Genomic DNA, 26,771 nt, shown 5'->3' on the forward strand with positions numbered 1-26,771 from the left:
AACAAGTTTTAGAGGAGTTCTATTAATAAGTAGTGCAAATTTTTATTTCATACTATTGTTCAGCCCTTCAATGCCACAAAATATGTGCCATGGTTGAGCACTTTGCCTCTGAAGATAAAGACACAGACTGAAGATTCTGCTGATGTAGATATTGATACAATAACAGCCATCTTGATTGTTTATCCTATTCTCTTCCTGCTTTCTAAAGGAGCCCCTATTTAATGAAGTGCCCATTCCAGAAGCAATCTCTGTACCTACAGACCTACTTGTAGTTCCAGCACCAGGTTCAAGGAAGAATGTAAACTCAACAATAGCCAGTATTTACTGAGAGATCCTGATGAATGTACTGGGCGCCCTACAAAGGATTTTCTTCTCACTTGGCCTCCATAACAATCCCATTAGATTTCTATTGTTAGTATCCCCATTTCATGTGTGAGAATTAGAAAAATATTAGTAAATCTTTGCCCAAGGTTATGCAATGAGAAAGTGGTAAGACCAAAATCTAAACCCTGGCGACTTCCCTGGTGATTCAGTGGTAAAGAACCTGCCCACCAATGCAGGGACACGAATTCGATCCTTGATCTGCGAGGATGCCACACACAGCCGGGCGACGAGCCCACATGCCGCAACCACGGAAGCCTGTGGCCCAGGACCTCCGCTCCGCAGAGAAAGGAGCCGCCGCAATGAGAGGCGCAGGCCCCGCGACCGGAGAGGAGCCCCCACTCCTGAAACGAGAGAAACGCCGCGCAGCAACGAGGACCCAGCACAACCATACAGAAAGCTATATTGCAAAAGAAATCTAAACCCAAAAAAAAAAAAAAAAAAGAAATCTAAACCCAGATGATCTGACTCCAGAGTCAACACTCTAAACCACGGCGATATGCTTCTCCAGACGGTTTACAGTAATTTCACTGAGGAAACTTGGGTTTTTCATCTTGACCTAATATTTCTGAACTGAGCAAGAACTTTAGCATTATCTCACTCACCTTTACAGGGGGGGAAATCTAGAGACCCTTCACAGCACTAACGGAGAAGAAGAAATAGATGAGGCAACAATAAAAAGCAAATGGGGACAATGTAAAAGTACATAAGTACAATAGAAGAGTGTGTAATTGATAAAGGGCATTTATTAAACTTTTCAAATCTGTCCAAAAGCACATGTATGTGAGAAAGTAAAATGGTACACCCATTTTGGAAAACAATTTGACAATTCCTCAAAATGTTAAACAGATATGACCCAGGATTCTACCTTAAGTATATAGCCAAGACAGCTGAAAGTACATGTCCACACAAAGACACGTACACTAACATTTAATGTTCCTAGCAGCACGGTTCATATGCCCCAAAGCAGAAATAACAACCCAAATGTCCATCAATTAATGAATAGCTAAATGAAGTGTGGTATGTCTACAAAATGGAATACTATTTTCCAATAAAAAGCAATGAAATATTGGTATGTGCCACAATGTGGGTGAATGTCAAAAACACTATGCTAAGTGAAATAAGGCAGTCACCAAAGACTACATATTGTATGATCCCATCCATTAAGAAAATGCCCAAAATTGTTGACAGAGACAGAAAGATTAGTTAGCGATTGTCAGGTGTTAAACGTAAGGGAGAGTTGAGTGAGGAATAAGGAATAATAGCTAATGAGCAAAGTTTTATTTGGAGGGTGATGAAAATGTTCTATAATTAGATTCTGGTGATGGGTGTGCAGCTCTGTAAATGTACTAAAAACTACTGAACTGTACATTTTAAGCAAGTGAACTTTATGGCATATAAATCTCAACATTTGTGCTTCCTACCTGTACCACAGGGAGTGTAGCGGCACTGGGAAAGATATTCCATCCCCAGCAATTCCGCTTGCACTCTCTTCCTCTTGTCTGTTAGTCGATCAGTCGTGTCCAACTCTTTGTGACACCATGGGCTATAGCCCACCAGGCTCCCCTGTCCATGGGATTTTCCAGGCAAGGATACTGGAGTGGGTAGCCTATCCCTTCTCCAGGGGATCTTCTCGACCCAGGGACTGAACCCGGGTCTCCTGCATTGCCAGCGGATGCTTTACAGTCTGAGCTACTAGGGACTCCTCCTTCGGTCTTCTGCTAAAAACATCACTCACCACCAGCAGGGGGAGCTCAAACGATAGATTTACCCAGTCTCTACTCCCACTCACAAATCACTGTGAGAACAGATTTTCAAATTCAGAGAAAATTAAAGATAGTTGAGTTTGATCCCTATTTATCCCCACCAAAAGGAGTGAAAAGTTGAACATTCACCTCTTTAAAACAATCCCACATTGATCCTTTTACACATCTCAGCTTTTCAATTACATAGTTTTCTTCATAACACAAAAATGTCTAGATTATAATAGGAGAGAATGTGATGTTTGATCCAATACACCTGTTTTCTTTCCCTGTAATTTACTTTCGAGGCAGTCAATGAAATCGAACAACAGAACAAAGAGTTAGCATCATATTCATAAAATCTCTTCATCATCACACATTACCTACATGCACATTTTGTCTTTGTTCCAGACCTGGAATCTAGTCATCTGTAACATTATCACAGTGCTTAGAGTTTTATTAGTGCAAATTAGACACTAGCTATTTTTATTGTATTCTAGGCTACAAAAACAGCTTTTGAAAGGGCATTTATTTATTCCAGAAATTTTATTGAATATCTATTATTAGCCAGGCAGTGATGGGGAAAAAGCAGGTATAGAAACTGTCATGGCTTATGTTCAGGTGGGGGTAAAGGTAATATTAAACAAACATATAAGTAATATTTTGCCAACAAATGTCTGTATAGTGAAAGCTACGGTTTTTCCAGTAGTCAGTGAGAGTTGGACCGTAAAGAAGGCTGAGTGCCAAAGAATTGGTGCTTTTGAACTGTGGTGCCGGATAAGACTCTTAAAGAGTTCCTTGGACTGCAAGGAGATCAAACCAGATAAAACTAAAGGAAATCAACCCTGAATATTCATTGAAAGGACTGATGCGAAAGCTGAAGCTCCAGTACTTTGTCCACCTGATGTGAACAGCCAACTCATTGGAAAAGACCCTGATGCTGGGAAAGATGTGAAGGCAGGAGGAGAAGGCAATCACTTACGATGAGATGGTTGGATGGCTGGATCACCGACTCAATGAGCAGGAGCTTGAGAAGCTCCTGAAGATGGTGAAGGACAGGGAAGCCTGGCGTGCTGCAGTCGATGGAGTCGCAAAGAGTTAGACACCACTGAGCAACTGAACAACAAAAGCAATATTTAATCCAAAATTACAATAAGTATTTTGAAGAAAAAGCACAAGGTAATTAGAAAAATGATACCAGGAGTGTCTAATTTAGATTGGGTGGTCAGAGGTCTCTCAGGAGCTAGTACTTCTACTGATGACGAAAGACTGTTCTAAACAGAGGAAATGGTACCATGTTCATCTTGAGTCAGGAAAAGACTTGGAGGAGCTTCAAGAAGGCCTGGACTGGAGCCTAATGAGCAAAGGGAACATGGTGCTAGAAGAGGTTAGAGAGGAGGGCAGGGGCCAGGCCATGTAAGAGGCTATAGGAAGGAGGTTGTATTTTACTTTAAATATAATGGGAGCCATTGAAGAATTGTAACCACACAAGTGGGTTGTCAGAGTTGTATTTTTATTAGACCACTCTGGTCATAGAGTGGAAACTTGATTAAAGAGTCTCAAAAGTAGAAGCAGGTGATGCATGCTAGTTGAAAGAAACCACCCATTTTGTTGTGAATGGAATGTGACATTCAGGGCTGGTGGGAAGTTGCAAGAGGCATTCTAGAAAAACAATGGCAGACCCTCGGGCCCATTTCATGGCAAGCTCCAGAATCCGTGGCATAATATCTGTACCCTCGTTCTCTGCCAACACCAATCCTAGCCACACCTTCAGTGAGAATCGGCAACTATAAAAAGCACACCCAAGCAAAGAGCAAAGCTGCTTTTCCCTCTCTGAAATGATGTAGAGCCAGTCTTAATAAAGGAGAAGAATCGATGTGCTCACATTTCCCAGAGAAAACATGTCTAATTTAAACATGTATACGTGCTTCCTAAAATCGCGAGCCCTTGTTGCACCAGCTGTTAGAATTACAATGGTGCATCAAATGAGGGTAATCAATTTTACACAGATGAGGAAAGATATAATATTTCAAGCCAAGCTTTGGAATTAACTAAATTTACATGCATGTTGTAGTGGAAAGAGCATGGAATGTAATTTCAGAGGACGTGGGGTCAGTCCTTACTCCACCACTTACAAGTTGTTTCTTTGAGCAATTTACTCAACTTCCCCAAACCTCTGGTTCCCTGAGTATAAAATGTAGATAATAATGACATCCATCTCACAGAGAGGTCATAAACATGAAATGAGCAAATTCAGTGCTCAATTACTTTCCATACGATTACTTTAAGAATATATAAACTACTGGGTATATAATAAGCTACAAGGGAATATTGTACAGCACAGGGAATATAGTAAATATTTGATAATAAGTTGACTATAACCTTTAGAATGTGAATCGCTATACTGTATAACTGTAACTTATATAATATCGTATATAGCTATCCTTCAATTTTAAAAAAGAGTGTATTTCCAAAAATTTAATCAAGTTCCTCAAAATAAAACATTTGTAGAAAAAATGGGCATCATTCTAGAAAATTACATTCTCTTCAATAACATTTTTGGGTTTATTTTATTTTTAATTTTTATGGGAGTATAGTTGATTTACAATGTTGTGTGTTTCATATGTACAGTAAAGTGAATCAGTTATACATATATCCATTCTTTTATAGATTATTTTCCCATATAGGCTTTCAATAGTATTTTAACATGATTGACCGTATCAATCAAATTCAATAAATAGAAATGTTTTGGGTAATTCTCTGCATCAAGAAAAAAATCAAACAATTATCAAAACAACTGGTTATAAATTTTCAGTATTACAGAAGTGCTAGATATTGGAAAAATAAAGACATGAAATAAATGGAATAAACAAAATGAAAAAAAATAGTCTGTAAAGAATGAGGCTATTAATTTCCAAAAGCAATAGATACAACTTAGAAACAAAATCATTGGTCAGCTTAAGGGTATTATGAAAATACTTCCAATACCTGAGCTCTATCACTTACTTGTTACATGACTTTAGGAAAGTCCCTTAAACTTGGCAAACTTGAATTTCCTCACTCATGAAATGGAGATAATAGCATCTAATTCATAGGTTTATTGTGAAAGTCAGATAAAATCATTCCTCCAAAGTACTTTGGCACAGTACCTGGCACAAGTAGGTGCTGAATAAATGTCAGTTGTTATTTTTTGTCTCCATATCTGAAGGCCTGTTTTAGGTCTTTTGCACAAAAAATAGTTCTGAGTGTTTTACCTCAGATATTCTTGCATAGATAAGATAACTTCTTTTTCTGTTTCAAATAGGATAAATGAATGCAGCCCAAGTAGACTGTTCCTATTTACTCCATCAAACCTGCTCTTGCTAAGATTTACAAATGATCTGAGCAATGCCAAACCCAATAGACAAATTCTCCCTCTGCATCTTAAATCTATTAGGAGCATATTCACTGTTGATCACTCATTCCCACTTGAAATATCTTCTTCCTGTGACCTCCAGAACACTGTTTTCTCCTGATTTTCCTCCTCCCATGCTGGCCATTCTTTTTCCTAACCTTTGCTGGTAATGCTTCAGCACCCCAACCTCTATAGTAGAGCTTTGGTAAGGTTGTTTCAGAGTATGTCAAGCTCAGTCTTTGGATCTCTTCCCTGTTCTATCTGCATGCACTCCCTTAATGATCTATCTCCAAACATCTTGTGGCTTTTAATGCCTCCTATGGTCTGAGGTTTGTGATGGACAGGGAGGCCCGGCGTGCTGCGATTCATGGGATCGCAAAGGGTCGGACACAACTGAGCGACTGAACTGAACTGAACTGATGGTCTGACAAGTAGCAGCTTTAAATGTCCAGTCTAGAATTCTTCCCTGAATGCCAGAAATATATATTCAACTACAAACCCAATGTTTCATTTAGACATACAATATGCTCTCAAAAGGAACATGCCCAATTCCAACCTTCTCTTCTTTCCCCAGACCGTTTCTTTCCCACAGCGTTCCCCACCTCAGTTAATGGCAACTTCAATCCTTCCAGTTGCTCAGGTCAAAAACCTTGAATTCACAAACCCCATATCTAACCCGTCAGCAGATCCTATCAGCTCTGTCTTCAGAACATCTCCAGCATCAACCCCTAATCCAGCCACTTGTCCTCACTTCCACTGCAAGTATCCTGGCCCAGACCACTACTCAGCTTACAGTAGCCTTGCTTCTGCCTCAGGGCCCTTGAGCCACACTGGGCTCCTCTCTGTCCCTCAGACATGGTGGGCCTGCCCCTGCCCACTCAGAGGCCTTGCATATGCTGTTTCTTCTTCCCAGAAAGGTCCTCCTTCCCAGAAAGTACCGATGCCTGCATGACCCACTCTCCTATCTCCTTCAGGTCTTCTCCAGATGGCCCCTCTCAGTAAGCCCTCCCCTGGCCATTCTACTTAAAACTGTGATTCACCTTCCCTTCCCTTACGCTCCCTACTTCTCTCTTCCTGCCTTATTTTTGAAAATTACCACCTGACATTCTATATCTTTTTGCTTCCCTGGTGGCTCAGCTGGTAAAGAGTCCACCTGCCAATGCAGGAGATGCAAGAGAAACCGGTTCGACCCCTGGGTCAGGAAAATCCCCTAGAGAAGGAAATGGCAACCCACTCCAGTATTCTTGCCTGGAAAATTCCATGGACAGAGGAGCCTGGAGGGCTACAGTCCATGGGGTCACAAAGAGTCAGACACAACTGAGCATGCATGCACACACAGTCTATTTATATTGATTCTCTACATGTCGATTTGCTCATTGTCTGCTTCTCCAGAATGTAAACTCACTCTGGGATGTAAGTTGCAAGAATCTGTGTCTACTTCGTTTGTTTGCTGTGCCTCCAGGACCAAGAACACCATCTTGCCATAGCAAGCACTCAATAACTATTCATTGAATACATGAAAATGATGAAGGGATGGTTTTCCAAGGTCAAGGATGGAATGTGCAAATTAGCCTCCTAAATATAATTGAAGTCTTAAGGCTTTTGGCATTTAAGTTGATCAATTTTAACTTTTAAAAGCTTGTTTATGAAATAAAATCTATGATGTAGCACATATAATAGTTGGCCCCTTAACATCCTCTGTTTGTGTATACTCTGTGTATAAATTTATACATGTATATACATGTATATATATACACATATATGTATATTCATACATAGATAAATATGATCCACCAGGCAAACACACTCCTTTTACAGCATCTTACTAAGTCTAGTTTACACATCGTACCAGCACTTAAATCTTGGTAATACGCTGCACTTTTTCTTTTAACAATTTCCGTCCTTGTTTCTCTTTGCCATAACAACATAATATGTGTTTTGCCAAACAGCACTTTTGGGGAATTATAGTTAATGTACACAAGAATTTAAATTAGAAGTCAGAGAGCCATTCCCCTTTTTCCTAAGAGTTTTTAATAAAATGAAAACAATCCATTTCTTCATCTTAGAATCTAGAACCTAAGTGAAATAGCCCACAGAAGAAGAAATCACAAGACATGTGAAATTCCTTCACAATTTTTTTGTTAGTCACACTAAAGGGGTTTTAGTGTCTGGTTTTGCTTTTTACTACCATCTAGAATGTCAAGAAATCCTGATTCTTATAAAAAGTCATCTTAGAGCAATAGCCTGTCAATTGACAAAGGGACTGATGGTCTACCAGTCAGAGACAGTAACTAAACATTATTACTACAGTAAATGTTTTCCTTTACTATTCTAAATTTACCACTTAAAGAACTACTCTTTTTAATACTTTGGCACCATAGACTTTTTATAACTTTTTTAAAATTTCCTTTGTCTTACCCATATTATGTAAATAAACAAAAACTTTACATTTTAAATGACTTAGTGAATAAAGTTGCCTATCATGATAGTTTCTAAGGAAAGACAAGTTAATTTTAGAAATCATATTATATTTTCCATTTATACCTGACAATAAGCTAGGTTCTTTTTCTTTCTTTTCAAAATGATCTCTTCTTTCAGTTTTTCTCCATTTCCAAATTCCATGATATTCACTTTTTCTTTTTTTGTAACTAAGACACCTCTTCCTCTGAAAAAGATTTGCCAGATTTTTGCCACATGTTCTGTTCTGGGCTATGAACACGAGCTCAGTGGGAAGGTTGAAAAGCATTTGGAAATCAAATGAAAAGCACATTCTCACAGGTTTGAGTTTCATGGAAAAGCACAACCTCTTCTGACGTTTCTTAAGTAGACAAATAAAGAGCACCAGCCAACATTAGAAGTCAACATTAATGTCGATCACCAATTGACTGTCCACGGGGACTTGGCAATGAAACAGTCACTCAAATCATTTTTTAACACTGTAGAAAACACTGATCTTGCTTCTAAGAGACTTCAACTGAAGTCTTCGTCAGTAAGTATCTGGGGAAGTTCAGCTCCTTAGTATAGCCCCGTCTCCATGACATACACAGTTTTGCAACATTCAAAGCACTCCCGAAATTGAGGTGCTAAAGCCGTTACTAATATGACTCCCTCCTCCACTGTTTTTGTTTGCCACTAGCATGAATGAACCTGCAGCCAACAAGCCACCACAATTATACAGCTCTACAAGCAAAGGAAAAATAGAGATAAAAAATGCCTAAAGGAAAAAGGTGAATGAAAGTAAAGCTGTCCTCCTAAATGAGAAGGATAATAATGTTATTAGTGTTTGTAATAGTGTTTACTTCATCTGTCTATGAAAAGAGAGAGTACTAAATAAATTAATAGCATAAAAATCATTCTAGACAAGGTTGCTCATTTTTGCTTGTCATTTTATCTTATTCTCTCATTGGTAAATCCTGTTTCCCAAAAAGATCATTCATGGCTCTCAGGTCAGTTTGTAAACAATTTTTTATTTGTGGTGTGTCTGTTTTTAATCAATGTCTGTCATTCCCACTAGACCATAAGCTCCAGGAGGTCAGGGATCGTTTCCACTTTACTCACCATTCTAACCTCAGCACCAAATACAGTGCCAGACCCAGTAACTTCTCAGTAAATATTTATTCAATAAATAAGTAAATATCCCTTTTATAGCACTCTTGGTGCCTGGCACAGCTTAAATCTGTAATAGAAGTCAATAAATTTTTATTGAATTAGATTAAGAAGATAGCCTTAAGGAAGGTGGTTTTGGAATTACAAATATACTCATAAAACCACTGAAATAATAATTATAAGTTATTTGTAAACTTCCTTCAGGCATGTGCTTAATTCAATGCAATTTTGTTAAACCCAATTCCAGTTGTAGCTTTCTGTTTTGTCCATACTCTAAATTAGCAAACATATTTCTCTTCAACAAAAAGCATGTGAGTCAGACTTTTCTCTCCCGCAAATGAGTTATTCCCCCGAGCTATTCAAAATTATTAGACAGCGAGGTTATGTCAAATTCCCATTGATAAGTGATTACCCTTAGTGTTGAAAACTACGAATATGTAAGTGTAGACATAGACCATGATTAACCAACTAGGTAGCAATTGCTCAATAACCATATTTCTCCTGCATATTCTTTCTGGCTAAGCCACTGAACCAAACAATGCTTCTGATCACAGAAATGCAGCCTCAGTGCTTCCCCGACATCTGTTTCATACCCACAAGGACATCAACACACGTGCCTACGGTGTTTGACGCTATGCCCACCCAGTCTCCTGGTGGCAGCCTCTCTGGGCTTGCTTTCAACGCCCTTTTTCTTTTTTCTTTTTTTTTTTAAGACTTATTTATTTTTGGATGCGCTGGGTCTTCGTTGCTGTGTGCAGGCTTCTCTCCACTTGCAGCAAATGGCAGCTTCGCTCCAGGGGCGGTGCGCGCTTCTCCCTGAGATGGCTTCTCTTGTTGCAGAGCACCAGCTCCGGGACATGCAGGCTTCACTAGCTGTGGTGCGTAGTTGCTCCACAACACGTGGAATCTTCCCAGGCCAGGGGTGAAGGAGAGCCTGACTGCATAGGCTCAAGATCAGCTTGCTAGAGGTCAATCCCGGATGGAACATTCGCCAGTTGTGTGATCTTGAGACCCAGTTTCCCCATCTACACAGGCATATCTCGTTTTATTACACTTTGCAGCTATTGCATTTTTTTTTTATTACAACTGAAGGTTTGCGGCAGCTCTGTCAAGCCAGTCTGTCAGCACTGTTTTTCCTACAGCATTTGCTCACTTCACGTCTCTGGGTCACATTTTGGTAATTTTTGCAATATTTCAAACTTTTTCATTATTGTTATGTTTGTTATGGTGATCTTTAATTAGAGATCTTTGATGTTACTGTTGCAGTTGTTCTGGGTGTATCAACCATGCCCATTTGAGAAGGTGAACTTGATTGTTAAACACAGGATTTAGAATATTACATAAATCTAGTTGGCAAAGCAGCAGCAGGATCTGAAAGGATTCGTCCCGGTTTTTGAAAGAAGTTTTACTTGTGGGTAAATGCTATAAGCAAACAACAATACATGCTACAGAGAAACTGTTCATGAAAGGAGGAGATAACTGATGCTTCATATTTCACTGTTGTCTTATTTTAAGAAATTTCCACGGCCATGCCAACCTTCAGCAAAACCATCCTGATCAGTCAGAAGCCATCAACACTGAGGCAAGATCCTCCACCAGAGAAAAGATTATGAATCACTGAAGATTCAGATGATGGTTACCATCTTTCAGCAAAAAAGTATTTTTTAATTAAGATATGTACATCAACTTTTTAGACATAATGTTATTGCACACTTCATAGACTACAGTATGGTATAAACATAATTTTTATATACTGGGAAACCAAAAAATTTGTGTGACGTGCTTTATTCCAGTCATCTGGAACTTAACCCACATCTCTAAGTAATATGGGATATCTACAAAGTGGAGAAGCAAACAGCATCTATCTCAAAGGGTTGTTTTGAGGATTAAATGAGATAAAGCTTGTAAAATGCTTAGAACATTGTGCGATGGATAGTCAGTAAATTTAAGATATTTATCTACCACTACTTCCTCCACAATTTCACCAATTACCATAACTGATATCCATCGCCTCTCAATATCAGTATCAACCATGACCATTCCATCACCTAGAATTCTCAAATACAAGAGCATCCAGTCCTTCCCTCTCTAAAGCACCAACCTGAATACCCAGTTAAGTCCTGGGCCACCCAAACTCAAAAAACAAAAATCTGGACTCTTCTTTCCCAACTCTGCTCATTTTTCTAATAGCACCACATTTCTCCCAACCAATCAGCTTGGATACTTGGTCTGTTGTATTCTTCTAGCTGGAATACCCAGCATGTAATAGAGCCCAGTAAGTATACACTGAATGGGTAGTCTTTCTGCCACCTTCTCCCTTCAGTTGGCCCCAGACACTGAAGCTAAAGTTAGCTTCCTAAGGCATAATTCCTTTCCTACCCATCCATCTACAAAGCATCTGAACTTCAGTCTTCTTCTAACTTTCAATTTTATAGCTTTGCACAAAGAACTTTCTAAAGCCCAAAAGTAAAGCAAATTGAAATAATCACAATTTCCCAAATAGGTGCTAAGATTTTCTGCCACCATCCCTTTGTTTATACTGTTCCCTGCTTTAGAATGTCTTCTTCCAACGTCAAATTACTACTCTTCCTCTAAGACCCATCTCAGATGCAGTCTGCTCCATAAAGCCTTCCCTGACTCTATGAATAGCAGGACAAATCCCTCCTGCCTCCAAACTCCTATCACCTCTGAACTTCTAACAGCCTTCCCACACACTGCATTCTATTATAGTTCTTTGTCTAAATCTTGAATTCTCCTTGCCAAATTGAGAGGTCAAAAAGTGCGTACTGAACAGGGTCATACTTACCGAAGTTTTTCAAGTTATTTGAGTATCAATTTCCTCACCTGTGGGATGGAGAGAATTAACTATCATGAAGACAAAAAAAGCTACTGTTAACAAATAGTATTAATGGAGGATAATATTTTCCCATTATAAGTGGAAAACTACCACAATTTGGTAAAAAAAATATATATGCAGTTAGAACACTGAAATGAAATAGATAAAATGTTAACAGCTCTTGTCTTCAAGTGACAGGTTTTAATTTTGTTCTATAATTGTTTGTTTTCAATATTTCTACAACTATTTTGTATTCCTCTTGTAACTGACCTAGCAGAAAAACATTTATAGAATGTCTTGTTCTTGCTCAGTTGCTTTAGTTGTGTCTGACTTTGCAACCCTATGGACTGTAGCCCCTCAAGCTCCTCTGTCCACAGGACTTTCCCAGCAAGAATACTGGACTAGCTTGCCATTCTGTCCTCCAGGGGATCCTCCTGAGCCAGGGATTGAACCCGCGTCTCCTGTGTCTCCTGCATTGCAGGCAGATTCTCTACCACTGAGCCACCAGAGACGCTTTAGGCTAATACATTATGGCCTGATAAGACAAAAAGGATCAAGAAAAATGTTTACAAAAGGAAATTTTTAAAAATTGCCTGGATAGTAGCATTCACAGAAGAGGGAAAAGGCATCTATGTCTTCAAAATGCATCAATTTTCAGCCGTAATGTGACTGGGAAAGGTTCAAGTAGAATAGACAGCCTCATACATGTAACTCCATGGCTGATTCATGTCAATGTAAGACAAAACCCACTGCAATGTTGTGAAGTAATTAGCCTCAAACTAATAAAAATAAATGAAAAAAAAAATAGAGAGCCTCTGAAATCACTTGCCAAAAATATTTGCCATCACAATTGATTAGGATATTATCACAGCTCCTAAGTCTGGGGCTTTTTGAGCCTTGCATCTGATCCGTCAATGAAACAGAACAACACAAACACAGAGGCCGTTGCATTAAGCCTGTGATCAAGAATGAATTCATGGCTCAAATCAAAGACTCTACATCAAGAAAGATTTGAATCTGCAAAAGTTCATGTTATAGTCAACACCCTTCTGAAAATTTTTCTCAACTGCAAACCTGACATGCCCCAAAACTAAATTTACTATCTTCTTTTCAAAACTTGATCCTCTTCCAGGGCTTAAAAGTGTAGTTTTGGAGTCCAATAGGCCACAGATACAATTTCAACTTTGTCACTTACTTGCAAAGAGATTTTGGAAAGTTATTTAATTTCTCTGAGCCTCACTTTTCTTATTTGTTTAAAAGAGGACCCTTATATTTACCTTATTAGTTGTTGAGAGGAATAAATTTTACGAGATGCATTTAAGTCACTTAGCACAGTGCTTGGCACAAAGACTCAAAAACGGTAAAAATATTTTTCGGTAAATAATTATCTTCTACCTAGTCTCCGAGGCTAAAGGCAGCAAAGACATCACAAGCATCCCATTCCCTCTGGGTACCACAGACACCAAGTTCTGCCGATTCTGCCCCTGAGATATCTCGAGAACCTGCTTTGCCATGTCCAGTGCTCCAGGCTGACTGTGGTGTCTCTCTCCTCTTGCTCAAATCTGCAAATACTCAAATCAGCTGTAGCTTCTGACTCCTGCTCCTGCAGTGCTGGAGCTGACTTTAAAGTCCCTCTCCTTCCAAAGGCAAAATGTGACAGCATCCTTCCCCTGCCTAAAGATGCCCTGGTCCCCTCCTGTACCCAGAATCAAGCCCAAGCATCATAAGATGGCACATCACGCCTTTTCCACAATCTCTCTGTCTTACTGTGTCTTTCCAGCTTCTCTTTCTGCCAGTTTCCCAAGCCTACACATCTTCACCCTAAACGAGAACCAGGCTAATCACCACCTAAGAATCCCCTTTTGTCCTCATCAAACTCCCAGGGATGGCCTTTCACTCTTCTTCCCCAACAAACTCCTGCTGAACCTTCAAGAACTTGCTTCAAACATCACCTTTTCTATGAAGGCTTTCTGTGAGGCAGAGTTAGTTCCTCCCTCCTTTTTACCCTAACAGCATTTTTTTTTATCCCTTTTATTATCCTGCATTTTACTTATCTGTTTTCCATGTCTGTCTTCTCAACTCAGTGGTGAATTACTTGAAAGCAGGCACCATATGCATTTATCCCCATGTTTTCAGTGCTTGGCATCTACTGAATGTTCAGTAGATGTCTGCAGATAAATACATTCTAATTAACACTAATAATTTTCCAGTAGTCATGTACCGATGAGAGAGTTGCATCATAAGGAAGGCCGAGTCCTGAAGAATTGATGTTTTTGAACTGTGGTGCTGGAGAAGACTCTTGAGAGTTCCTTGGACTACAAGGAGATCAAACCAGTCAATACTAAAGAAGATTAACCCTGAATATTCATTGGAACGACTGATGCTGAAGCTGAAGCTCCAATACTTTGGCCACCTGATGAGAAGGACCAACTCATTGGAAAAGACCCTGATGCTGGGAAAGATTGAGGGCAGGAAGAGAAGGGGGTGGCAGAGGTTGAGATGGTTGGATAGCACCACCAACTCAACGGACATGAGTTTGAGCGAACCATGGGAGATAGTGAAGGACAGGGAAGCCTGGTGCGCTGCAGTTCACGGGGTCGCAAAGAGTTGGGCACTACTTAGCAACTGAACAACAGCTACAATTAAAACTGGGAATTGAGGATTTATTAAAACTAGAAACTGAGGCCTAATAAATGTAACTCGGACTGTTTCACTAGCAAATGTCCCTAACCAAGGTAATCTCAAAATTTTGTGAAACTCTCTACTTTCCTGTGAAACCACAGTAAATGTTCAAAGTACCATGTCATTAGCAAAAGAAAAAAGTGAAAAGTCTATCTGCCTGTTTCAATCCTCCTAGCTCCATAGAGTTGAACAAATTTTCTCAAGAAAAACTTCAAGAAAAGAATGGAAAACTCCTTATTATTACCATATATTAAGTGTTTACTGCATGGAAGGCCCTGTAATACATCAGGTCTCATTTTCTAGCAAGCTCTGCAGACATGGTACAACCGTCCTCATCTTGCAGATGAAAAAACTAGGCCTCACAGGTGAAGTTGCTCCAAACCCCACAACTTGTAAATGACAGAGCAGAGATCTGAACCCTGGACTGTGAGAACTCAAAACCTGTGCTGTGATGCTATGTCATGCTGCCCTTCTCATTGGTGACCTAGCCAATGACCTTTACACCATCCCACCCTCTCCCAGCGATCCTGACGCGAGGTTAGAGAAGATGGGAGTAGGAAAAAACAGAAAGAATGTGAATGAAGGAGAGTGAGAGATGGTAAGAAAAGGACAGGGATCACCTCTTAGAAAATGTATTTAGTATATTAATGCATTTTTTAAGCTGCAACGAGATTATTTTTCTGCCAAGTACAATCTAAAATTTATGCAAAAGGAGAAAGTCAACGAAACTTACAACCAAAATCTTAGTCCTTGTTAAAGAAAAATTAAAATTAACAGGCTCTTTTATTAATCCACAAACCTAACAACACTCAACAAAAAGTTTCTGTAAATTTTAATTGCAGCAATCTGGGCAATGCTTTATTATGACTCATTGACTTGAGCCACAGAGTTTGTGCAATATAGTTTGCCCTGCTTTACGAGACTGTAACAGCAGTGAAATGCTACTATGTGTACTCAATTAAAATGCACTAGACTTATCAAAATAAAGCATTTGGGGAAATAGCGTGCTCTGTATTTGTTTGCTTTCCTTTATAAATTTTGCACGTCCGTGAAATAAAACCCATAAATTTGTTCTTCTAAGTGAGCTGAACAATTCCTTCTTCTTACTTTTACTATTACTATCTGTTCAACACCTCTGGTTTTTCTTTCCCGAAATGTGTTTCCCAATTGTTATCAATTCTCTAGTGTTTGAGAGACAGCAAGCTCCTAATATAATGGTCTCTACTAGCTACTCTACAGATAGATGTGTACCCAGAGGAAGAGACAGGAAGCTGTGCTCCATACTCTGCAAAGGGGGATGTGTCCAGCAGCAAGTGCTCACTCACCTGAGCTGACCACTTCACTTTGGGTTTTACTTGCAATGGAACTTCCTACCCTTGCCTCATCCAATGCCTTTCTTCTAAAAACCATTTATGAGATGACTATTGCAAAGTTTATTGATGATTTATAGCTGTATAATCCCTTTGCCAAAAATCTCAAGGTCACAGATGCGGTAAATGCAGAATACGGGGTGATTTTAAATTTGAGAATAATAGCCCATACATTGTCTAAAATATTTAGAACAATGGCCCCATGTATTACATAAACTCCCACTCGAGTCTGAGGAAGCAGCCTGCAATCAACCACATCAACATTTCTGCAGCAAACTGAGCAAATAATAACATGAAAAGGAGAAAAAGAATATAAACAAATTCACATCCGTTCCATTCACACTATGCTATGAAATTTGTTTCAGAAAACCTTTCCTTTTTCAGAGCTCACTGGGTCTCAGAATTGCAGTTGAGAGACCAGGATCTGAATATACTCTTGCAAGAGGCCTTGGGAGAGGCACCTCTGCCAATGGGAACCTGCCAGGCTCTCATCATTTGAAGCAAGGTGCAGGCTCTGTCTGAGCATGTGGACATGACAGATGGTTAAAATTTCTAAAAGTGTAGTTCTAAAGAAATCATGAAAAGAGACATCACAATGGGTATAAGGAAGAGTTTGTCTATATACTAAGGGGATATTCGGCAGAATTTGAAAAGCATAGGAATAAACAAGAAAATCATTTAATTGTGTTTTATTCTTTTTTCCTCACTAATCTTATTCTTAGTTTGAAAAGAAAACCTCCTCCTGGTTTGCATGTGAGTTTGGACACATGTTTCCAGAAACTAGGTGGCCCACCAGCAGATTATGTCCACTGTCACACTCGAAATAAAACAAGGAAATCAAAATGAGCTACAGAATTATAATATCAGGTACCACTGTCCTTTCTTTTAGCATGTTGTAAACATGTGGATATATTTAAAGGTTTCCTTTATGTTGGATAATATCAAAGACAGATCCGATTGATATTATATAATAGGCTGCTTCAAAGTAATGAGTTAGCTGAATGAATGCTTTCTTGCTAAATAAATAATTCTGAAAGAAAATAGATCTTTATTCTTAAATCCCCCTCCTTTCTCAATTAATTAGACTTTGTTGGTAAAAGGAAGTGAAGAAACTCAGCATAAGCCTGATTATATCATGAATGTAAAATGAGCAGGACAAATAATGGGCTTTATACTCTTTCAAACAAGTTAAATAAGTCTGTAATAGCCCACCAGTTGTGTAAACACAATTTCACTATACTTGTAAAAGAAATATTGACTTACCTGTTAACTTAAATTATCCTGGCATGCTTCAACTAAGCTTATTAGTAATTCATGTGGTGTACACGAATGTTTTTAGTTGTGGACTTTTATCAAAGATTAAAGAATTAGGAAATCATCCGTTTAGCAAGCCCAGAAACATGTACCAGACTGTACTTTACCAGAACTGACTTTAGGAACTTAGTCTAAGAGGCACAAAGGGATTACAGTCCTGGCCTGAGATATTCCCATTACACACCAACTGATTAACAGTCAGATACCTTCCAAAATCATGAATAATACAAACATCTCACCCAGACAAAACACCATACGGCTCTACTTTATCCCACTAACATTATTACGTGTAAGGGGTGGAGCTGTTCTCCTCTGATGTATCACCACTATGCATGCATGTAACTGGTTGTTGAGAGAAACTAGAAATATATATGTTTTTTAAGGGGGAAAAGTTGAATATATATTTGTCCCTACTGTTCACATAAAAACATACCATTCTTTGCTCCAACTGGTTCCAGGGACAGTCCAAAAAGACTATCATTGTTTTCTTTACCAAAATGTGTGAATTTTTTTCTCAATAAGACAATAACAAGTCTAAGATTCTATGCAGCTTAAGTCTCTGTATGTTTAGAATTTCCAAGGGATTGGGGAAAGGGTACGGGGCCTTCCCAGGTGGTGTTAGCAGTAACGAATCCACCCACCACTGCAGGAGATGTAAGAGACGCGAGTTTGAATTTGATCCCAGGGTAGGGAAGATCCCCTGGAGAAGCGCATGGCAACCCACTCCAGTATTCCTGTCCACTACTAGAAACTACTACTCAGAGGCCCTACTAGAACTTTCTTTTTTCTTTGTAGTACACAGGAATCTGCTTTGCTGTATTTTCATTTTATTAGCTAAGGTAACGTAATTAACATATGTGTATTCAGACAACAAAATTACCATTAGAAGAACTATTCTTATTTTCAACTCATACGTTTTAAGGTCTGCAAGACCTTGAATTTCATCAGGTCACACTCAAGTATTCATGCTTCCTGGACTTTTACGTTTTTACTAAGCATCTCTGATTGCAAGTGATCACAAAAAAGTCCTTACTCATTACCTTAACCAACAAGACAAAATAAAATTGACTGGTTCACCCAATTGGGAGGCGATGGTGTAGCAACAGCTTTTAAATCAGACATTTAAAAGAGGACCTTAGGATTTTGCTTCTCTCCTCACTAAAGCTGATGCTCACTTTGTGATGAGCTCTCTCCACAAGGCAGAATGACAGCTCCCTTGAGCTCCAGGCTTCCTTGTCCTGAACTCATGAGGCTGGAAAAGAGCCTCTCACCCCAGGGTTCGTGACAAGCCCTCAGATGGATTCAGACTGCTCTGCTGGGGTCATATACTTACCCCCGGGTCAGGAAACTGGGACATATGATCGACAGTTCTACCAGAGTCACCTAAGGTTTGGGAAGTGTTTCCCAAAAGAAAAGTGTGGCATGCATTAACCAAAAAGAAAGAGGAGAAATGTTGGGCATGTGGAAAAAAAGAAAAAATATTCATTACACCTGGCTTCATCCAGCATAGCTGTCTTTCCCCCTTGTAACTGAGTCAGGAATCCCTCTGCTTTACACAAATTGGTTAACAAGCTTCAATCCCTGAAGAGAATAGGAAAGGCACAAACGCAGGTGGGAAATTCACTCTACTCCAGGCCAAGTTTCAGACATTTCCATGTTTAGCACTATGTAGGTGAATAACAATCCTTTTTTACAGAGACTTATACAGGCTCATTCTGTTGCTTCCGGTCATACACCTAAAACTGTCAGAATCTAGATTCAAATCTAGTTCTACCTGATTCATTCGATGACCAAAGTGCTATACTCTTTTTGGAACCCTGAAGTCACAGAAACTATTGACAAAAGCCCTTAGTAAGATGGTGGACACGATCATATTTGGATACCTGTGTTGATAAATCAGTCAGTCCGTAAAAATCAGTTAAGTTTCCACAAACATGAGTCCACTGTAGGAGTTCTCCACGTAAAGACAAGTGGCCTAGTCCCTGTCTCCAAAGCTATCACAATAAAGTTGGGAAAGCAAGACACATATGCATTCAAGAAAATTTTAGGGCTCAGTTGTGTGATATTTAGAACATACACTTTCAATGAGATTCCTAGAATTTCTGTGCAGAGTCTGTGATCTTCCTTAGACTGTAAGCTCCATGGAAGAGCGGTAACTGGGCCACTGCTGTATCACACCTGTAGCTGTTCTATAAAGATTTGTTTCTTGATGACTAATATAAACTATGGTTACAGAAGGGTTTAAAGAAAGAGTAAGTCTGGAATTGCTTTCTTACAAAATAAGTAATCTGGGGCTAAGTTTTTTTAAAGGGAAAGAAAATGAGTAATTAGTAGATGCTCTATAAATGTGGAAGGAATGGCTAGGAGAAGCAAGAATAAAAAAAATTAGCAAAGGCAGAATGGATAAAGAAGATCTATCACAGCATTGTTAATTGGCTATACTCCAATATAAAATTAAAAATTAACAAAAATAAATAAGCAGAGGTACGGTACTGGACGTGATGTGCAAAGAGACAGGTGAAGGACCAGGAAAGAAGTAGGCCCTGCACTGATATCCAGAATCCGGGGTTCACTCACAGTTTTCAGCAGCCACTGTCAGATGTTCCCAAATCTCTGGGCTGCAATATCTTTATCTGCAAAATGAAGAAGATGGGGTATATATAAAGCTTAGCCACTCTCTCCTTCCATCCAATCCAGGAACTCAGAATAGAAAAGAGCATGTTCGGAACACTGATTTAGGTCCAGGAATCTATATATTTTTTTAATATATAGACGTCAGCCACGTTTTTAATATAGGACGTCAGCCAGGTTTGCGGACCACTACTTAAACAAAGGAAAGGAAATAGACACAACGACAAAAATCTATCCAGCTGTAAAATTCAGAAGTTTATATGGGAAACTCAGCAGGATGGACTAAGTGGAAGAAGGCTGAGTGGCCTTAAAAGCCATAAGCGTTCTCCACCTTCATGAAACAAGCAGGCATTGTGCCCAGAGTGAAAACTGTGCATTTTTGTGAGTTGAAGTGGCAGGCTTGGGCCGTAACTTTTTTCAGCTACTCACTGGGGTCTGCAGACGTCGGGCTCTGCACCGAGGCCTTCTCCCAGGAACGCCCTGCGTCCTTGTCCTCCTTTCTCCTGCAGGTTCACTGCAGGTCGCTTTTGAAGAGTATGAGAGCTCGCAATTTGCACTAAAAATGGTTCTCACATCTGGGTGGGACTGCACTTATTTAGAAAACCCTGGGACACTTTTAGGATGAAAAGGCAGCCGAACAAAAGCAAACATCTGTCCCGCATTGCTTCACTAAAGGTGACTTCCAGAGGATCCTAAATCACTTTTTTTAAAGTCACTTGGACATCTAACCCCATGGGTTAGACAACACTGGAGTGCTTGCTCACGAGCTGTATTTATTTAGCGATTAGCCCAGCGTTTCGATTTTAGGGCAAAAAGCGAGCCAGATCCGGCGGCCTGAGGTAAGGATCCAAAAGGTCACCCATCTTTTGCCTGGGGACGCTTTCCTCCTTACCCTGCTAGTGTGACTATTTTTCTGGATTGGATTTTTTTTTTTTTCTTTTTCCCCCTTAGGTGCTCCATGTAGCCCCTGCATTCTCGGAAGTGGGCTTTGGGGAAGCGTGCAGCATCCTTCGGCCCCTGCGTGTCCGTCTGTACCCGTCTGAAGCAGGTCCCTTTCGGCTCTCGGCTCCGGGCGGCCCAGCCGCGGGAGAGAACGGAGGCAGCCGGGGGCGGGGCGGGGAGCGGGGTCCCGCGCCCCTCACGCGGTGCGGAGCGCCGGGGTCCGCGCCGGGCAGGCAGAGCCGGGGCGCCGAGAACTCGGCTGCACCTCGCGCCGCCAGCCGCCTCCCGCCGCGGGGCCGGGGAGGGAGGAGGGGGTCGGGGGAGGGCGGCGGGGCCGGGCGGGGGCCGCGGGCGGCCGGGCTGCGCTGACGTCACCGGGCGCGCGATTCGGGCTGGAGCGCTTTAAAACAGGGGCGTGCGAGCGGAGATGCTGCTCCGCGCCAAGCAGGCCGCCGGCAGCAGCAGCGCTCACCGCCCGGCCCCTGCAGCGGCTGCAGCCGCTCCTGGACCCCGCGTGGCGGCAGGGACCCGGCCGGGCCCCGCGGCGCTTCTCCTCGGCGGCCCCGCGCTGCCCGCGCCCGCGGAGCCGCAGAAGCCCGCCGAGCTGCTCCTGGCGCGCCACGGTCTGCAGCCCGGCCGACCCTCCCCACTCGCCGCCGCGGTCCCGCTGCCCGGGCACCATGGACACCTCCTCGGTCGGCGTTCTCCTGTCCTTGCCCGTCCTGCTGCAGCTGGCGGCCGCGGGCGGCTCGCCCAGACCCGGCATGCTGCTGCGGGGGTGCCCCGCGCGCTGTCAGTGCGAGCCGGACGGCAGGATGCTGCTCAGGGTGGACTGCTCCGACCTGGGGCTTTCAGAGCTGCCCTCCAACCTCAGTGTCTTCACCTCCTACCTGTAAGTGCGCCCCGGCTCTGCTTCGGGAAGCGGGCGGAGGGAGGGAGGCAGGCTGGCCCTCCGCGCGCTCTGGAGGGGGCGGACGAGGTTGCCAGGGGCGTCTTGGTCAGGCGTGTTTGGGCCCCTGGGAAACGCACGTGTCTTGGAGCAGCGCGCCCACACTTCCTGGGACCCGCAGAGAAACGGCGGCTCCGAGTGCAACCCCGGGGAAAGCGCTGGTGCGCTGCAGCTTTGCGGCCCAGTCTAGGCAGGTCGCCGCGCGAATTCCTGCGAGTGCAGGCAATTTGTCTGCAGTGTGGACATCTGTGCCCCTGAACCTGGAACCCTAGGGTAGGCTGCCCAATTGGTCCCTGCCCCAACCTCCGCCTCCTTGTCCCGTCACGTTCCGCGAAGAGATGGACTGGAAAAAGTTTCCCCAAAGGAGAACTCCAACGTGTCCAGCTCCGAAGGAACTTACTCTTCATCCCTTGCGCGGTCGCGTAATGTAACCTTTTTCTGTTCTGTTGTTCTGTTCTGTTCTTTCTAGCCCCCCCCTCCTTTTTTTTAATGAAGTGATTAAAATGTGGCAACCACTAGCTGCCAGAACGTTATCTTTACCTTTGGCTGCCGAGCCGCCCTTTGAAGTGCCCGCGGCCACTATGTAATCTTTAACCATCTCCTCCTCCAGGGGAGGAAAGGGAAGTGAGCTTAAGGCGGCGGAGAGGGTAAACAGCGGCGCCCGCACCCAAGTGGAGACTTGAAGCTCTCTGTCATCCCTCGGGGATCCTACCGCCCCGTCTCCCCCCTCCATCACAGCCTCCAAAGCCCCAGTTGCGGAGACGAGGCAGCGGCTCGTTGCTTAATTTTGTCTCCGGAAAATCCAGGCCTGGAGGGTAACAGGTGGCTGGGTGGATGAGGTGACCCAAGGGGACCCCGATTCTTGGGAACCGAGACAACAACTGTCCATCTCCCTATCTGAGGCTCGCTTCCTTCGGGCAGAGAGACCAGGGGTTGGGACCACTCGGGAAAGGAGGCACTTGCGACCGCAAGGCTACACGTCTGGGTTTTAACTCCAGGCACGCCGGTGAACCCACCCCAAACCCTGGCAGTCCCAGTTTCGGCTTCTCTGATGTGCCTTGGCAGGAGCAAACTGGAATGTTTGTGAACTCGGTCTTTCCTCTGTTTAGTTGTTTTCTGGAGGGAAGAAACATGAAGAGGCTTGCACAACGCTTTACACTAGATAGTGATTCTTTTTCTAGAGACAGAGTGAGGAAGAAAAAAAATTCTTTTTTACTTGCTTTGATTTTGTGTTGAAAGGGAGGGATTATCCTGCTAGATTTTAGTATTAGTAGATGGCAGTTCCCCTCCTCACCTACCATAAAACTATTTTGGCTGCTTTCCTTATCTGAAAAGATTATAGAATTAATCTGTTTCCCCACAAGGTTTCCCTTCAGGTATTGCATGATGCAGTGATATTTTCACAGCAATGGAAATCCACTCCCCTAAGTGATCATTCTCTTAAGAACTCACATTTCCTCCTCCTAAACAGCTCTCTCTACTACAAAGCTGTCTGTACTACTTACCTCCAGTCTCTGGATTTAACTGCTAAGTTTAGTGTTTCAAAAATCATGTATTCTTCTGCATGGTGCGTTTCTGCTAGTGGCTGGCAATTGCATTCAAGAGCCTAGAACTGCTCTCGCCGGTCACCCTGAAGACATTGGTTATATACAAGGGAGGTGTGCAGTCCCCCCAAACTCTTAACTATGTAAGACATACAGTTGTTAGAAAACTCTTTAAGCATACAGAAAATAAATGTAAGGACTTTTTTTTTTCCTCTCACTCATTTGTTAGGCTTCTGTTACTAAAATTTGGCATAAAATACTGTTTCCAATCATTTCCCACATACCTCAAATGCATTTAACTGCTTCCTCCATGTGCTGGGGAGATCTGACTGCCACTGTTTCCTATCTGGCTATCATTATAGATAATCCCTCAGAGTTAAGATACCATTAGGAACTTAATTGTCAGCTTTTTCTTGTGCTGTTTGATGACAGCCTATATCTGGCCTAAAGTGAAATTTCTCAGTGTTCTGTATAATATTAAAACCCAACGTGTCTGTGAAAAGTGTCACAGTGAATATCAGATGCTTGCATCTAATGGTTAACTTTTCAGGGAATGTGAGGGCTACATGTAGAAATCAACCCTGAAGTAAATAACCAGACTGATGTTGTCCATAATGAGCAATTTTAGAATCTGGTCTCCTTATCTGAGACAGAACGCCAGAGTCCCCCGGAGGCTCTGCCTTCGTGGCCGAGGGGTTTGGGTTTGGGGCTGTTTGACAGTCTCGGGAGCTCTGCTGCCGTGAGGGGCAGACGGTGCCCTCTTTTGGTCACACCTAGAACGAAGTGACCGCTTCTCCTCCGCTTGTGCACTCACACCCTGAAAGAGAAGTCTTTATTTATTCACGTCTGAATAAGTAAGCTTGTGTTTTACTGGTTATATTAAGAGATAACTTCTTTTTGCTCTTGAAGAGGAACATGAAGCTATAGCCCGGCTCCAAGGGGGGCCCAGTGGTAATGACGCTTTGGTGAGAAAGTTGCTGTGTGCAAAAACTAATGTGAGTGAGGCCATGCTACTGTCTTTATTGTTTGTACTAAGTTATCACCATTTCTTTGAGTCAAAATGTTATCTCTTAATCTTCCTCCCCTCCCCAGAAGAGAACAAGCATTCCATTTTCTTCAAACAGCTTGATGATGGCAAGTTGCAGCTGTACACGTTTGGCAAATAGATTTGCCACAATCTGATAACCGGTTAGTCCAACCTGTAGGTAAGGAAAGCTTCCTAAACCCTATTTTTGTACAGTTTTATAATCTTTCTTCCCCAGAAAAGCTAAACGTTAAGCCAGTCCAAACATTAATATTAACTCTCTTTTCTTACTGAGCTGCATTCTCCAGTGGATCTGTAATTGGACCACTGAACATGCGTGGTAGAAGCACTGGAAATTTTCAGCCTTAACCTCTCTCTCTTATTCTCTCCTCCGCTAACTATGTTCACCCAGAAGAAAATAACACACCAAGAATAAGACATAAAAACAGACAGTAACTGTTTCCAATGTTTAATACATCTCAACCTACCAGTAGTGATCTGTCAGAAATGAAGTAGTTCTAGCATCTAATTTTATAGATAAGTTGTTTTAATGCATCAAATTGGACATTTTTCCTAATAGGTCTTAGAAGTAAGCTCCGTGTACTACTTTGATGTATCTTTCATCCAGTTAGTATAGTATCCAAATAGAAAACTAAATCCTAATGAACATCCTAATATAGTAAATATACTTTTCTTTATTCATCTAGAACAGTCATTTTATTTTTAAATGAAAATTGAGTTTTTTCCTGCAGTTGCTTAAAAACATGAACATTTCAGGCACAGGCAAATTCATGTCACATGAAACAAAGTTATCAGGAGAAAGAATTTTTTTTAAAAATTTTATCAATTTGGTTACTTTTCTATATGTAACTTTGTAACAAAATTTAATTTTACACACAATTGGTAAAACTAGTTTTAATAAAAACCAATCAAAAACTTCCGTTATAACTAATTAGCCATGGCCCTGGTGTCATACATGTATTCAAAGCATTTAAGATACACTTCCAAATTTAAAGAACCTTTTCAGAATCTTCCCTGAAAATTGTTTAATATGTTTCTACTTCCCTTCAAGGAAAGAAAACTATTTTAAATGAAGGAAATTTTTGTACTTTAGAGATGGTTACAAAAGCCTTAATTGTTACAACAGTCTTAAAATTTAGATCAGTTGCAAACTATAGTGTGCTCTACAACCTACTTGCAAAATTCATTTAAAATATAATGATATCAGTGACTTTCTGCACTTTAATGTTCTTTCTTTTTCTCCAGGATGTCTGGGTTTTCCTAGTAGTGTTTTTGTTATGGGGGATAATTAATGAAACTAATTGACTGAGTTAGTCTGAGTGATTTTTTTTTTTTTTTGAGATAGTGTTTCTAATTCAAGCAATCTTAACTGTATAGATTTACAAAAAATATTTTACTATGTTCAACACATACATGGCAAAGTTTGTGTGACAATAATGAATTTTTACATATAATTAGCATAATCTTCAAGCAGATCTTCAGTCTTTTCTCTCTTTACATGTTTTCTTCAAAGTAAAGGTGGAGTTCTGATCAGCAACAAAAGTGGCAATCACAAATGAGTTATTAATAAAAGACTGGAATAAAAAACTAACCTTTGTAATTAAATAAAAGTATATTTTAATAATGAAATCGTTCCTACTTGGATGTGCTTGAAAAAGCTTAGAAACACAAAACTAGTCTATAATTTCTCAAAGTTTTGAACTGAACTGTTTGATAGCTTTTAATCTCCAAAGCATGTAACTGTCAAAGGTATAGACATAATATCCAAGTAAACAATTAACTGTCATAAAATTAAAGACTTTGCAGAATATTTAGTTTTACAACTGGCACCTAATATCTACTTACTTTAATAAAACATTTTTATATTTCTTCTATTGAATTTATACATGTAAGTCATTTTAGCTATAAATTTAAGTATGTTTCCCATTAAACCAAATCATATACCATAGGTTAGAAATGAAAAACAGTAGTGAGCACCACATTGAGCAATTTTGTGAAGTAATTCTTTTGGTTTTATTCACTTACTTATATAAATTTAGAATAATGCTAGATGGAACATTTCCTTGTGAACACCCCACAAATGGATATTTCTGGTAAATTGAATTCTTATGAGATTCAGCACCCTCACTCCTGTTGCAATGTTTCCCTTATACAGTGTCATTTTGTAGTAGAAAGATGAGCCAGACTGGCATTAGAGTCACAGCTGATAGATTACCTATCAAAAATGACAAGCTGATAATTTAGTCCTATTGCTATTTTTTATGTGTCTTAGAATTTCATTTGTTAAATTACCCATGAATTCCAACCTACTACAACTCTTTGGTTCCCAGCTTCT

At 40.9% G+C, this 26,771-nt stretch overlaps 2 protein-coding genes across 2 annotated transcripts in view; one reads left to right on the forward strand and one right to left on the reverse strand.

Moving 5' to 3' along the window:
* TSPAN8 (tetraspanin 8) overlaps positions 1–21,923 on the reverse strand; it is a 278,796-nt gene extending 256,873 nt beyond the window's left edge. The window contains exons 1-2 of the mRNA XM_043879403.1: positions 21,789–21,923; positions 19,903–19,958 (exon numbers count right to left, since the gene is read on the reverse strand). The gene's annotated coding sequence lies outside the window, so the exon portion shown is untranslated. The remainder of the gene's footprint in view (positions 1–19,902; positions 19,959–21,788) is intronic.
* LGR5 (leucine rich repeat containing G protein-coupled receptor 5) overlaps positions 21,444–26,771 on the forward strand; it is a 127,399-nt gene continuing 122,071 nt past the window's right edge. Inside the window, exon 1 of the mRNA XM_043879392.1 lies at positions 21,444–21,790. Within this exon, the coding sequence (XP_043735327.1) occupies positions 21,579–21,790 (212 nt within the window). The 5' untranslated portion in view covers positions 21,444–21,578. The remainder of the gene's footprint in view (positions 21,791–26,771) is intronic.

Source organism: Cervus elaphus, chromosome 3, assembly GCF_910594005.1.
Source record: "Cervus elaphus chromosome 3, mCerEla1.1, whole genome shotgun sequence".
In the NCBI taxonomy this organism is placed as follows: Eukaryota; Metazoa; Chordata; class Mammalia; order Artiodactyla; family Cervidae; genus Cervus; species Cervus elaphus.